The 14,867-nt window shown below is 40.7% G+C and overlaps 1 protein-coding gene across 1 annotated transcript in view; it reads right to left on the reverse strand.

The window, feature by feature from the left end:
- Positions 1 to 12,741, reverse strand: part of LOC104509595 (zinc finger protein 827-like) — a gene marked incomplete at its 5' end in the record, with an annotated part of 36,911 nt that extends 24,170 nt beyond the window's left edge. The window contains 3 exons of the mRNA XM_010151580.1: positions 7,222 to 7,325; positions 11,762 to 11,819; positions 12,502 to 12,741. Of these exons, the coding sequence (XP_010149882.1) occupies positions 7,222 to 7,325; positions 11,762 to 11,819; positions 12,502 to 12,741 (402 nt within the window). The remainder of the gene's footprint in view (positions 1 to 7,221; positions 7,326 to 11,761; positions 11,820 to 12,501) is intronic.
- Between the last annotated feature and the right edge of the window lie 2,126 nt (positions 12,742 to 14,867).

Raw genomic sequence — 14,867 nt, forward strand, 5'->3', positions numbered from 1 at the left:
AGGTAGCAGAGGAGGAATGCAATGAAATGGGTGCTTTTGGGGACAGAGAGCCAGACTTGACAAGGCTTAGTGAGTACCTACCGTTGTGTTCCGCAGGCAGCGATGACATCAGGGTGGTGTGTACCCCCAGCACCGCTTTCAACAAGCCCGTTTCACAGAAACACTGAGATAGAAACGAATAACAGGACCAAGTGCCTGACGGAGCGTGCCTCGTCCAGCGCATTAAGTGCCACTCTACCCTGCCAGCAAGCCAACAGGGGTCAGGCACTCTCATCATTAAGAAACTGAAGGGGATATCTCATGTCCTGGGTGGGCAGAGCTTCTAACTCAGACCAAAACTGAAAGGAAATGAAATGACCATAAGCACTAATAATGGAATAAATCAGGGGGAAAAAATGCACTATGTAAGTCAATTCTCGTGTAAAAACTCCCTCTGTCACTACATTGGCAATAAAAACTGCTGTTCCATCATAGGGACAGAAACCGCTGCAGGATCTTGAAATGTTCTTTTAGACTTTAAAAGAAGTCTGAAATCTGGCAAATATGAATAAGGGATTGGACCATCTGTCATGCAAGGAAAGCCTGAGAGAGCTAGGACTGTTCAGCCTGGAGAAGAGAAGGCTTGGTGGGATCTTTCCAGTCCAGATAAATACCTGATGGGGGGGAATAAGATGGTAACAGGCTCTTCTCAGTGATATCCAGTGAAGAAGCAAGAGCACCGATTAAAACACAGGAATTTCCATTTAAACATAAAAGAAAACACTTTTTTTACTGTGAGCATAGTCAGCACTGGTACAGGTTTCCCAGAGATTGCCCAGAGAGTCTCCATCCCTGGAAATACTCAAAACCTAACTGGACAGTCTTGAGCAACAAGCTGACTCTGCTCTGAGGAAGGGTTTGGAACTAGACTGCTTACCTCAGCTGTTCTGTAATTCTCTCAAAAATAATAATCTACAGGTCCTGCTGTTCTGAAGGAACTAGAAAACAATTGCTTGTAATTGTGCTCTTAACCCCTAGATTTCCTTTACAAACAGAATGTGAAGAAAGCCGTCCTAAAATAAACAGAGGGTTACCCACAATGCAAAGTTAGATGCTTTTTGGCAGATGTAAGCAAACAAACACCACGTAAGGTGTGAATTGTCCTAATTAAGTCCAGGGTTACATAGCTGGGAAGCTTTGCAAGGGCAATTTAAATGCCAGCGTTTCATGGCTGATCACTTCAGCAGAAATCCTCAAAGCTGGTGTGTTTCTCAGTCCCCTAAGGACATTTTCCAGGGTGACTGAAGTGCCAACAGTCCCCATCACAGAAACCAACTGTGTTGGTGTCCTAACTCACTGGCAACTTGTGAAGAAATGGAAACTGGCCAGAATCACGCTAACCTCATAGTCAATTTATTAAAGTCTTGACTTCCTTAACTAAGTGGTGACCCAAAATTGAGAGCTGGTTGCTGTACAGAAGTTGAGTTTGCTGCAGAGCACAGGAGACCAGAATTGAGCACAAATACTGCCAGAAAATAGTATCTATGAGTGAGCACATCTGCAGGTTGGACCAAAAGAACTCATGCTATCTACTTTCTAAATGTTTTAAACCACATAAAATTACAGCATCAAGAGGTAGATTAACCTTAAAGTGTCTTTAAAAAGGGATTAAGAAGGAAGACACATGCAAAATACCACATGCAAAAAGAATGTGGTATGTGTGCAACATGAATCACTTGATTATTTATCATGCGCAAGTTAAAACTCTAAATCCTCAGCAGGTATTTTGCAACTACAGTCATAGAAGAAGATAAACTAGATTGACACGGCTGTGACTGCACTTAATTCACAAATGCCGAAAATTTCACACGGCTGAAAAATATGGCCTTGCCTTCACCCTGCTCGCATCCCAACATTCCCATAAACTATTAGCAAATTAAAGATTACTCCACTACTTCCCCTGAGGTGGCTTACGATGTGGCCACACAACTGCCAGTACGGCTGTGTTGGAGAGTGTACAAAAATGAGGCCCCGGGAACAGGCCGATTTTCCCCTTCAACTATATTAAATTTACAGTGGAATTGCTGCTTTAGAGAAAAGCAGCAGCAGGATGGTGTGAGCATGAACAGTAACAGGAGAAACATGTACATCTCCTGAACAGTCCTGGAGTTCCAAGCATACAGGAATCTTTTGAACATAAATGTGGGATAACGCCACTAATTTCATCACCAATAAAAATACAACTGACAGTACCAAAATCCACAATTTTTTAACTATGTTTCAAATGTTCTGCTGAACTAAGTATTGTGCTACTGATTCAACATTGGGTTCTCAACATTTTGCAAGAGGAAGCATGGCCTATCTGTCATCTTACGGGTCAGTAAAGAGTGTGGAGACCCAGCGACAGAAGCAGCTCTGACGTATTTCCAAAAAGGTACTCAAGGACAGAAGCTTTATTGGCTTTATTTCACTGAAATAAATAACACTGGTAAATTTAGCCCTGGCACCAATGGACAAAATTTAAAAAGCCAGGGCTATTCATGGACTACATGCAACTCGCCAAAACCTACATCCTTCAGTTCCAAGAGTGTTTTAGCCATGTGAAATTCACTTACCACAAAGAAAACTACAGTTTTGCAAGTCATAAATTTTCACAAAAAGATTTTTTTTTTTTTTTGGTAACTTAATCCTCTACAGATGAGGTTGTTTCAATATTTGGCACTGTCAGTGTAAATGAAGGAGAATACCAGGACCTTGGTGATTAGGAGAGAAAATAATGAAATGTTATTACACTACAAACAGATATATATGCAGAAAAAATACTCCCAAAACCCCATGGCTGGAGTCATTGCCAATATTAATGAACTGCTTAGAAAAGGAATAGGGAGTATCACTCATCTGGATTTCATGAAGGCAGGTTTGATTTACAGAATGAGTCAGTGAGATAGTGGAAAACTATTAAAACACATTAAAGATTGGCTAAGGGTCAGGAACACCAACATAAGATCAAGTTTTTAATTTATCTAGTAATAAATTTTAATTTATCTAGTGATATCTAGTGATCTGGACTGAACTATACAGTCTGACAGAAAACTAAACTCCATTCTGTCAAAAGAAGAGTCTTATAAAACAGAAGATAAAAATGGCCTTTTAGAGCAACTGTTTGAAAGGAAAATTTTCAATTCTTCTCCCTACATTCTTCTAGGCCAAAAGAAAAAAAAGGTAGCTTTGCTATTCTTACAGGGAAAGCTGAAGTTATTCAAATGGTTTGGGTATGACTTTGTATTAGATGTGACTTTGATACTATGGTAATTTTTGAGCAAAATGTGTTTGAATGATGTGGACATCAGTACTATTTTATTTCATTTTTTTTTAAGTTAAAATGAACTTATTTGGACAGCAGTAGTAATACAACAAAGTTTAATGTAACTACAACTAACTTTGTATGGTTAACAACATACAGAATACCTTAAAAAGGAAGGGAAGTAGTTCCCCAAATCTACCCAATACGTTTGATACATGTACTATAGGAAACTACTTTCTTCCCTTCCCAAAGTATTAGGAATTCACCACAGATTATCAGGGAACTACCATAACTTCTGCAGGCTGTTGAGTCCCCTTCTGACAGCTGTTGGAGATTTCACTGCCATGTCCTTGGGTACCAGACTTAAAAGCTGCTGCATGGGAATCACTTCTCCTGCCTGTGATACTGCTGCTGATCAGGATTACTTCATCTTTAGTTCAGGCCAAATCCATTGCTATGTCATTACTTATTTAGGGATTTTTTCCTCCGGTAAATTCCCTGTTCAGTGCATTGTTCTCACACATCTTTTAATACAGCTTTCTTAATTATTTCATACTCCTTGGGGATCTTCTATACTCAATGCCCGACAAAGTGTGCTCTTCCTCTTAAATACCTCATCTTGCAATTTTCTTATAAACTGTGAAGAGAAGTGGTTTGTGCTGAGGAGGCCACTAAGCTGAGGTCTTAAGGACTGAACTTTAGACTAACCATATTTAAAAATCCTCTTTAATAGCTTCAACACAACGCTCTCCCCCCTCCCCCCCCCAGCACTGCATTGATGAAAGCAATATCATCAATATGCAGAAATTTCAGAGTATTAAAGAAATAATCTTGAGAGCTAGAGTAACAAGTGAAACAATTCAAGTTACAAGGTCATATGCCTAGAAAGTAGGAGCAAGAATTTCTGCTGCATGCTGAAATCATAAGTGAGAAGAAAACCATGTTTCTATTTGCTTAGCAAATGAACTGGGAGCCATCAGCATGTTGTAGTTACAAAGACTGATTCATCAGGAGAGGCATTTCCAATATACAGACAGAAGATTGTATGCCGCTGAAGAAGGCATCGCTAAGACCTGCTGTAAAATAGCATATATAGGTCTGACTACTCATATTTGCAGAAATTAATTTCCCTTAACAGAGGCAGAAAAAGGCTATGAAGTCAGTCAGGAATTGGAAACCCTATCATACTGAAAGAGGCTAAAAGATGTTGGCTGGTTTACTTTTCCAAAATGAGGACAGGATTAGGGGGATGGAAGATGGCACATCAGATGGTGAACATCACAAGGGAGAAGAATTATCAAAGTGGAAGGACAAGCATCGGTGAAACAACAAAAGTAGAACTTGCTGTGATGGTGTAAATTCAGGTGGAACAGAGGGTGGTCCCAGCCCTTCGAAGGGGTGATATGCTGAAACTGTGCCCTCATAATAAGGATGACAGGTTTAAAATGGATCTTGCTAATGAATGAGATTACATAATGCTGTTACCCTTTATAGAAAAGAATTGAATTTGACACGAGAGATCTCACTGTCCTATGTTTCTGTCACTTTTCCCAATTCCTCTGCAGCTAAGGTGCCAAGAAGTCTGCAGACAGAAAGTTGGCAGGAGTCTGGGGATACAACCGCCCATACTGGTGCTCTCTTGCAAAGCAGCACTGTGTATGCGGGGTTCCTCCAAGGCCACCCAGACCAGCTGGCAGCCAAGGCTTCCTCATGCCACTCTGCCTGAGTCAAGTCTGGTCGCAGGGAGCCAGCACAGAGCAGCAGCTCAGACCACACGCTGCTCAGCAGACTGCTCGCAGCGGATTGCCCCTGCATTTTTGGATATGTGCACTGCTTAATGAACACTCTTGGCCCTTAGCAGTTAATCTGCTTGGATTACAGTTGATGACTTGAAGTCGACACTGGACTGGGAATTTCCTGTCATTTTTTTATGCTCTTCTTTCCTACTTCTTACTATCCTGTTTCAGGGATGAAGTAACCCAAATCAAATCTTGAGCGAAGGCATAGGTACCATTTCTCCATGGGACATCACATACACATTGACACAGCATTTTCTCTTGCACCCTGCTGGCCTTGACAATGGTTTGATACTGTTCCTTTATGCTACTCTCTGCAGGGATAAAGTTTCTTCTGAGCTATCCATAGCACAAATAGGCTATTTCTTCTTGCAAGGCTGAAACTAGTAAGAAGTCTACCTGTGGGTATTCTGCTGTTCTTTCACATGAATATCACATTTGTAATTGATTAAAAATTTAAATCACATTCCTGGTGCTACTGTGAAGTTGCACTTCAGGGTCCAAGAATTTATTATGAAGCTGAGAAAAATCAACATATTTGGAATGATAGGGTGGTTCCAAAAATAAAATGAAGCAGAAACTGGCATTTTTGATTTTCAGTATACATGCTGCTATTACATACCAGAGTCCTATAATCCCAGAGAAATACGTATTATAATACACAGACCTATCAAGGTAACACTTCTATTCCATAAGGCAGAATATAGGGCAGCATAAATATACAAACCCCAGTTCCTCACAAGCCGTGCTAACACTCCAAGATGTCCTAACCAACAAGATGGTTTACATCTTTTGAGCAGAAGATTAGAGATGTCACCAAAACCTATCCACAGTTTCAGTGGTCTCACTTCAAATGAAGTCTTACAGAGAATTAAAATTCTTATACATTCATCTTGGTATGATGTAAGAGTATTGCTGCTAGAGGCCACGTCCTCTGAGGTATTAAGCACTGCCTGAGGAGCCTGAGAGTTCTCATCTTTCATCTGGTATATGAATATTCCATGTCATGCCAAGGTCAAAAGCCGGGATTGAAGTGCTAACCTGGTTTACATTTTAATGCTTAAAAGCACCGCACCTGATGTGGTTCCCAAGTTACAAAATTCACTACTTCTTTGCAAAAGCATGGCTGAGGCTAGCCTGAAGACCCTTGTCCTTATGCTACAAATCTTGTTCCTGCTCTGCATATCTACCCTTAGACAACATCTAGCTCTTAACCTCACCTGCGACTTCATAAGCTGTCAAATGACTATTCAAGCATTAAAAAAAATGAAGGGTCTGTTAAGCTGTAAATTAAATGACAGTCTATAGCTGAAAATTAGCAGTAACGTGCCCAAAACTTTATTGATTGCTAAGAAAAGGTGAATAACCCCCCTACAGCTGGCTGTGTAATTACTGACCTTTAGAACCCAAGAGCTATTAATTTAAGAACAGATAGCAATGAACAAGCAAACGAGTTATTTTGCAACAGGACAGTAAAGGCACGTATCAAGTTTTTGCATGTGTTCATTGCCGCCTTGAATACTATTGTTAATTGCCTATATTTTCCATTTTAATGCAGATTATAACCCAAGCCACACCTGGCACAAAACACCTGTCAGCTAGTTCAGAAGATCAGTGGGAATGTACCCATGGATACCAAGGCCTTTCAGTACATTTTAAGAATTCCACATCCTTCCAAAAAGGTTTATAAATTACTGTTAAAGGCAAAAAATTGTATTGCCAAGCTCAGGCACTCTGATACACGTACTGCAAACGTTTCACCTGTACCCTGAGAGATCGAAATGGCCAGTAACAGGAGAACCGCAGACAGCAATGCATCAGTAAAGTTCCTTTATGTGTGGGAGACACACACACACAGAGAAACCCCCCACCTCTGCTAATACTGCTGAGTTTAATCTGTTATAGACTCTTGTACAAATTCACAGAAATAGTAGTTTAAGGACTATTACTACAAATGCTTCAGCAATATTTAACTGTTTTCTCTTTCTTCTTAATAATAAGCACTTAATGTGATGGAGAGATAGTTGCCTTTTGGCACAGCAAACCACATTTTAAGAGCATAGGTCAGGTGGAATTTACAGTAAAAAAATTTAAACACATATATACTAGCTGGAAGTAACAAAAGAAAAAAGAGTATCTGACCTGGTGCAGACGTCCTTCCATGAAGAGTAGTTTCATTAGGCAGGAGATCTTTTGAGCTGGAAGTAAATGGTGATTGTCTAAAAGTGTCTTCAGAAAAGAAAGGGCTATAAGAAAAAAAAAAAAAAGATGTCTTTTTGTAAACAAAATAGAAGTTAACCAAAGAAGTAAATGTGATTTTTGACCCTAACACCTTAATATTATAAACAAATACCAACTTGTTAAAAGCCCTGTTTCATTTGAAGATTTCACGCTGAAAGACATGCAGACTATGAAGCAAAGTGTGGAGAAGAGGCATGCTTTGGCAAAATTGCATCTGAGTGAAAACTGGTCATCCCAAAAGGCTTTTAACTACATTTCAGCATCTCAGATTTGCTATATCACAATACAGATCATTAAAATTAATGCTTCAAAAATCTGTATTCTACTCTCCTATCTGGAGAGGGCAATCAGGAAAGGTGAAAAATATTATTATTTAATAATCTGAGGTATACAGTAATTATTTTCAAAACAAAACTTTTCAAATTTTAGGTTAAGAGGCTGAATAGTTCTCTTTTGACACAGCATTCCATGAAGGAAATTAACTCCATGGATCTGATTTTTAAAGCAGGAAACAATTCATATAAGCTAACTAAATGGTTACTTCCCAAAGAGTATTAAGTGCAAAAAGTATCAGCTACTTGACTGCAAAAAGCATAGCATGCTTTGGTTTTAATTAACAGGCAGTAAAAAGTCAATTTCAACAGTGAATTGGCAGTTCTGTCAAAGTATTTTGTTTTGTGCTCAAATAAAGATCATAACAGAAACAAGAATTCCCTGTCTACAGTACAAGCAGACATCAGTGAGAGGTACATCACAAAATTCAAAACGGAGAAGGACAGTCTTTGTTTTCTCTCATACTGAGAATCCTTCCCAGGCTGGTGAATAGCAGGTGTTTTAAAGGTGCAGGACAGGAGGGCAGCTCATTTCTGCAGCCCGTTCTTAATCAGTAATCCAGTAACCTTTCCAGGATAAAGAACGTAGTGCGAGGTCTTAGGAAGCGTTGCACAGCGGGTAGGCCAGACCCAGAAAGTACGTGCCAGCTGCACCAACCAAGTTGCCCCAACCAGCTGAGATACCCAAGATGTCAATCTAACAACGGCACTTGTGTAAGTTGTCTCTCCTACAGTTTTTCTGCAGAGACTGAACAAGGTGTTCTCCGCTGAGTCACCTGTATTCGTAGTCAGATCTCTTCTGCCTTTGGAAAACTCGTTGGTCATTAGTTACCTCGATTGCGTAACACTTCTGGCAATTCCGTTATTTACCTTCTCATCAATTGTTTTGGCCATTATTCATTCTGTGCTGTTCCATAGGTGATATGGGATATTTTGGTATTTCTACAAGAGTTTGAATGTAACCATAAACACAGCCAACATTAGGTTGTGCTGAAGGGTAAGGCATGAAGCTGCCCCACACCAGAACAGTTCAGTGCATGCAGATAGGTGAACAATGCATAATGCTCAAGAAAGCAAGTGATCAGGATAAAGCAAAACAGCTCCAGCCCACATGTGCAAAACTTAACTTTTTCCAAGGCTCACATTCCCACTCAGGGGTGACATAATATAAACCAGACTGACGCTGTACAAAAATATGGCATCGTTTATTGCAACATTCTTCTCGCTGGTTTAATAATGATTTGAAAGAGAAGCACCAATAAAAGAAGTTTTATTACTGTTGTAGCTCTTCAAAATCTTGTAATCTGCTCAGGTTTCCACGCTGGCCTGCCTGCTTGTGCCTTAGAGTCAGTCACTGGGATACTGCTCATCCCTGCTCCTAAGGAAAATGGATGATGCAGAGGTTATCCATTTCAGGCTAGGCCATGCGTCATGACCAGGTCGCTGTTGAAGACTGCATCATGTTGCATCCCAAGGATTTCCCCCTCCACCGTCGGGCTCTGGTGAATTACAGACCCATCCTTGGATACATCTTTTCTGCCTACCTCTAGAATGGCAGCTGAATCTCTTCAGTGTTGGCCCTATTATTATTTTTACTTCAGCAGATATGTCCTCCGATTCCCAGTGCAAAGTATGGAGGGAGGAGCTCCTGCTTCATAGTAAGAAACTACATAAACTCTTCTCAATCACTGTGCAAAGTCCCTTCTGATGAAGATTAAGCTTGAGATTTTTTTTTTTTCCTGGCTGTACTTTTCCAATTTTATAGCTTCACAGTTCTCCAGATGAAAGAAACTTATCTTGGCATCTTAGGCTGGCATACTCCCTTCCAGATCCTTTGCTTCTCTACTTTCTGTCTTCGTAGCGCAGATGGCAGGCTCTACCATCTCGCTCTGCCACTGAGCTGTGAGGAATCCTTGCCAGTTTCAGCTGCTTAAGCAAAACTATATGGAAGTCTATGCTTGCAAAGTCCAGGAATACTCACAGGAGGAATAGCAACAGAGAGGCGACAGTTAGAAGAAATGTTAATATGGAATAAGACAACAAAAAGTGATTGTGTACCCCATCTTGCCGGGCTTTGCTGATTTAAGCCTCTCACCAGTGACACAGCCTCTGCTCCCCAGCTACTCACAGGTGGACAACATGGCCTCACCTTGGCTTTCCGCAGCTGTTGGCAAACTTCACCTAATGACTGTGATTCAAAAGCCTTTCTGTCCTTACTCCAGATGTAGCTTGGTGAGCCAAACTGCAACACAACGTGTCTTCTTAATGCAGTCTGAGTGTCTCCCCTGGCTGCTCCATCACATTCTGATTTTGAGACAGCATCATACCCTTAACAGTACAGACTTCCAGCTGTTTGTTTGGTTTTGGGTGGGTTTTTCAAAGTCTTTCAAGTCAATCTGTCTGAACTTGAAGGATTTAGTAGATAGACTTGCTTCCCCTTAAGAAGCTCTTCTCATTCATGTCGTCTTCTGCTGACAGACAGGTAAGATAAGAAAAGCACCCAGAAGAACTGAATCAGGCACTCAGCATTTCGTGCCATGATGGGTAGCAGCCATTATTGGGACTTCTCAGTAAAACTCAGGGCAAGTTTGACAACAGCCAACTGTGCTACCCTCTTTAGAGTTGGCAGCCAGAAGAAAGGAAAGTTATCTTTGAACTGTCCTCAACCTTTCCAGTTTGAATTATCTTTGATAGATCCAAAAGTAGCGCTGGATTCTCACACCAGTCCTGCTGCTAACATCATGAGACACGGAAATCTATTTCCAACTGACTATTTGTCACCCCCTCCCTGCAATGCACACTGGATGGTTAATGAGGAGTTGGACAACATGTGCATTTATCTCCATAGGTATCTCTTGGGCTTATGCTTTTTAAGTAGTCATGGGAAGGCTATGCAGGCTGCATATCCCACAAACTCCCAAGCTAGCAAATATGGGAAGCATTCACAGGAGCCAGAAATTAAAACTCTATTTAATTATCTTTCAACTTGTAACATCAAAAAGTCCCTAAAGTACATGTACTGAGCCGATCAGTTTATTAAAAATAAATTATTTATTTATTATAGTTACCATGTATGAATGGGATAGGCTTGGGAAATTAAGAACAACGTGTTTTAGAGATCTTTTCTTCTGCCACTGAAATGCTTTTCAATTTCTGTCTGGACAAAGCTGCCTTAGTCAGCAGGCACTGAACACGGGGGGAACTTCTGTAGAAGGGGCTGCAGAGGCACAGAAGGTCTTACGCTGTCTTTGAAGGAACTCTTTGCCACTTCAGCGTGCTCGGTTTGCAGCCCATCCACGCTGATTACGGAACTCTCAGGTAAGACATAAATATACTCTTGCCAATTCCTGCCTACTCCTCACCAAGGGCTCCTCATTTTTCCCCAATTCTAGCTACCACTTATATAATAAGTGCTTGGAATTCTCCCATAGGAACACTTCACTCTGCTGCTCATGTATATGTAAACAGCTCATGGGCTTGTTCCCAGCCACAGTACTGTGAAGTGCATATTTCCTTAACAGCATGTGCTATAATTGGATCATGTTTTAAATTCCTGGATTATTTAATTTATTGTTTAATGTGACTGTAATCTTTAACAAATATTTCAATAGCACTGTCTTACAGTCTGACTTTTAAAAATTCATCTCTGGAAGTTATTGAGAGGATAGAAGTACTAAACTGAAATGTTTTTTTTTAAAAGTGCAAGTTTGACAGAAGACTGAATCAAAATCACCTCTTCTTACATTGCCCATGTCTTAAAACCCAGTTGTCAGCCTGTTCTTCCCTCAAGCACTGGATGTACTACGCAGTTTCTTTTAAGTTTCAGTTTTTGCAGATAAAAAATAGGAAAAAGTAATTCTTAAAATGAAGTCTGAATACTTGATCAGAGGAGAACAGTCACTGTGGCCCAAAGGCCTTTTGTCTCATCAACCCTAAGCAATCAGATCTATAGGTGTCATTTTTCAGATATAGGTTACATTACTCGTGAAAATATCTTACACTTGTAGTATCAGGTCACCTTTGCAGGAGACAGACACGGAGTTCCCAAGGCAAAATGAAGCAATGCCATTTACACTACAGCTTTGCAGATAACAACGGACTCTACTTACCTGGCTGTAGTTCTGATGGTGTTATCTTTATTGTGGTTGTGCTCTTTGCTCACCTTTTCTGCAAAGGAACATACATGTTTTTTTGTGATTAGCATACATCACATCTTCCCTATCAGGTTTTATTCAGCAGTTTTATTTTAATGCTTTCTGATAACAGCATAATCCAGAGGAATTTAGGGTAAATGGTCACACCATGACTAGAGAATGGGCATGACTTTATTTAAACTACCACCCAACAAATGTTTTCAGGTTCATATTTCACTGCTAGTGCTCCTGGCAAAGTGCGCAATACAAGCTTTCGTTAAGCACAATGCTGTCAGCATTGCCTTTATGTAATTTCACTTTTTATGTCAAGAGAAATGGGCAGAAAGTGGCTGCAGCCACTGGCCATTTATGCCTGTAACTGCCATCTATAGGCTCCCCTATACTCCCCAAGGCCTGGATCAACCAGCGCCACGAATTATTTAATTAGCTTTCAAAATTGCAGGAGTTGAACTCCGGCTTTTCCAATTCAGTTCAAATATTGTGAACCTGACCTGACCGTCACAGTGCTCTACAGCATATGCTAACTATGGGGGACATTTGGCAAGGCTTTTGCGTTCCTAATGTGAGGGTAGAAGGGCTCCTGTTCCTATTATTTTTCAGCCTTAACAATCTCACACATTTGTAGCACCTCAGTGGTTATACACGATCTCTTTTTGTTCTTTAAATTCAACAATCAACAGTTCCACTGCTGTTACCTGATAACTGGAAGAGCAGCTCGGATGCCATCTTCACTGATATATCTTGGCTGAATAGATTTCTTTCTGGGAGCACACGACCTTCTGGTGCCTTCTGTATGTGTTCATTAATGTCTCGCCCTAATAAAGTGCTGTAGCCAACATTTTGGCTGGGTGACACTGAAGCCTGCGAATCATGAATGTCAACTTCCATTGGTTCTTCCTTTATCTTTACCATCTGGGTTTCCTTGTAACTCTCAGCTGCAAATATGTATTTTAAAAAAAAAGAAACAACCGCCACAATTATTTAATTAGGCTGTAATTTTTCAGAGTACTCAAAGCAGGAATTACAATTACAACGTTATAATTTGTATACCGTACCACTGCAAATGGTAAGGGAAGCAAGCAGCTGACTGCTACAGTATTCTTCGGGGGGCTATAAATAGAAGCAATCTCTTGAAAATAATTTTTCAAACTGGAGAGCAGAAAACAGTTGCATATTTGTAAATACAAGTTATATCACTTCCTAAGAACACTGGCTGATCAGACGCTGGTTAGCAAAGCTTTGTTTTTATTTATTAAATGAGGTCGCTACTACACACAAGTTCTCCAAAAGGTGGGCACTGAAGACCTCATACAAACTCTACGTTACTCTTTATCCGCAGAAGTACCAGCACAGACAGTCAGAAGTACTGGTATGAGGACAGGGGTGGAGGAGGAAACCTCATCTGTTTCTCTTCCAGTCTCTTTTATAGAAAATTCCAAACAACTACGTGAAGAACTGGTTTGTTCTGTTGTTCTGTGTATATATACCTGTATATGGTTTCAAGAGGAGACGAGTATTCTGGGGCCCATGCTTTTCTGAAGTCTGATTTTGTAACAAGCATAGATATTCCCTCATAAATTACAATATCCAGTAACCTTAATGACCAGTTTCCACAAGCCCATATCCTTCCCTCCTTGCCTCCCTCTCTGGTGTCCTAGGTCTAGCAACCAAAACCATAGCCTAGAAGCCAATCTGTAGTTCAACCTTCTACGCTTGAGATTCCCTGGGTGTTGCTGAATGCTCTGGTTTGGCTTCAAGGTAAGTGACCATTTTTTCTTCAGAATAAAAGCTCTAAACTCAAAATCAAGACTCAGAGGTAATTTGCCTACCACACCCCAAATACCTACACAGCCCTTTTGATTCAGACTTTCTGCTGTGAAAAGAGAAGTTGAAAAACTGTAGAATTTATTCTCAATTTAGTTTCAGAGAAAGATAATGAGGTTTTCCTAAATTATTTTCATTCAGAGTGCTCCTGAAAGGACACTGGTATCATGGTAGAACTGACCAACTAGGTGTTGCCTATGCTGGCTGGCTGTTGACCAGACACCCCGGGAACAGGCAGCCTAAGACCCGCAATATGACTGGGAGAATCAAGAAAACAAATAAATGCATGAACACAGTTAAATACCAGAAGGGCCATCCAGGTAAGGAATCATTCCAACAAAAAACCACACATGGGATTTATTCATTTTGCCTAAACCTGTACACGTACTTCTGGTACTAGCCAAGATACTGAAAACCTTAAGGAACATCTGCTTCTGTTTACTCATGATTAGGACATGCCCTAAATTGTCACCTCCACAGCTGGAGTCCAGGAAAAGTGCGAGTTTCAATCACTCAGATTTCATGAGAAAAAGGAGGAAAAGGCAACCCTAGCACCCAGGAAAAGAGGCTGTGGTAGAGGGTAGGGACAGGCACACTGCAGCCCACAGAGCCAGAGAAGCAGAGAGCTTAGATGCCGAGTGGATTAGGACCTGAGAGAGCAGTCTGGCCCTTGTCCAGGCTGGGGGAATGTGATCAGATCTATGACCATGGGCCAGCATGTTAACTGGTGCAGACAGGGGCTGGCCATCCTGATAGCATCAGGTCACTGATGGAGGCACTCCACACAATGAATTTCCTCACATGGAAGTTTCCTTGTCATTTGTCAAATTTTACTACTTAGGAAGCTCTGATATTAAAAATAAACAAACAAATACCAGTTCATAAGAAAAAGCACAAACAAAAGCAGTATTTTCTATTAACTTTAGGTCAGGGAGAAGCAGCAGGGGAATCCACTAACTTCGCTTGATAAAATAATCTGGTGTTGCGCTCTGTTTTTCCCTCCTCTCTAACTCACATATGATTGTGTCAGCCTCACAGATTCTATCCCAAGTGTGAATGGTTCAAACACCACCAGGCCTTTTGTCTTCAATTACCCCATGAATCTCAGAGGCACCAACACATGGCTTGGTCATCCCTGATAACATCCTCAAGCTAGTCAACTGGTTGGTGTCATCTTGGAGTCTCCAGCCAAAGACAAACAGAATCCCTTTAACGTGAGGGCATATGTATTCCACCT

Source organism: Eurypyga helias, unplaced genomic scaffold, assembly GCF_000690775.1.
Source record: "Eurypyga helias isolate BGI_N326 unplaced genomic scaffold, ASM69077v1 scaffold35475, whole genome shotgun sequence".
In the NCBI taxonomy this organism is placed as follows: Eukaryota; Metazoa; Chordata; class Aves; order Eurypygiformes; family Eurypygidae; genus Eurypyga; species Eurypyga helias.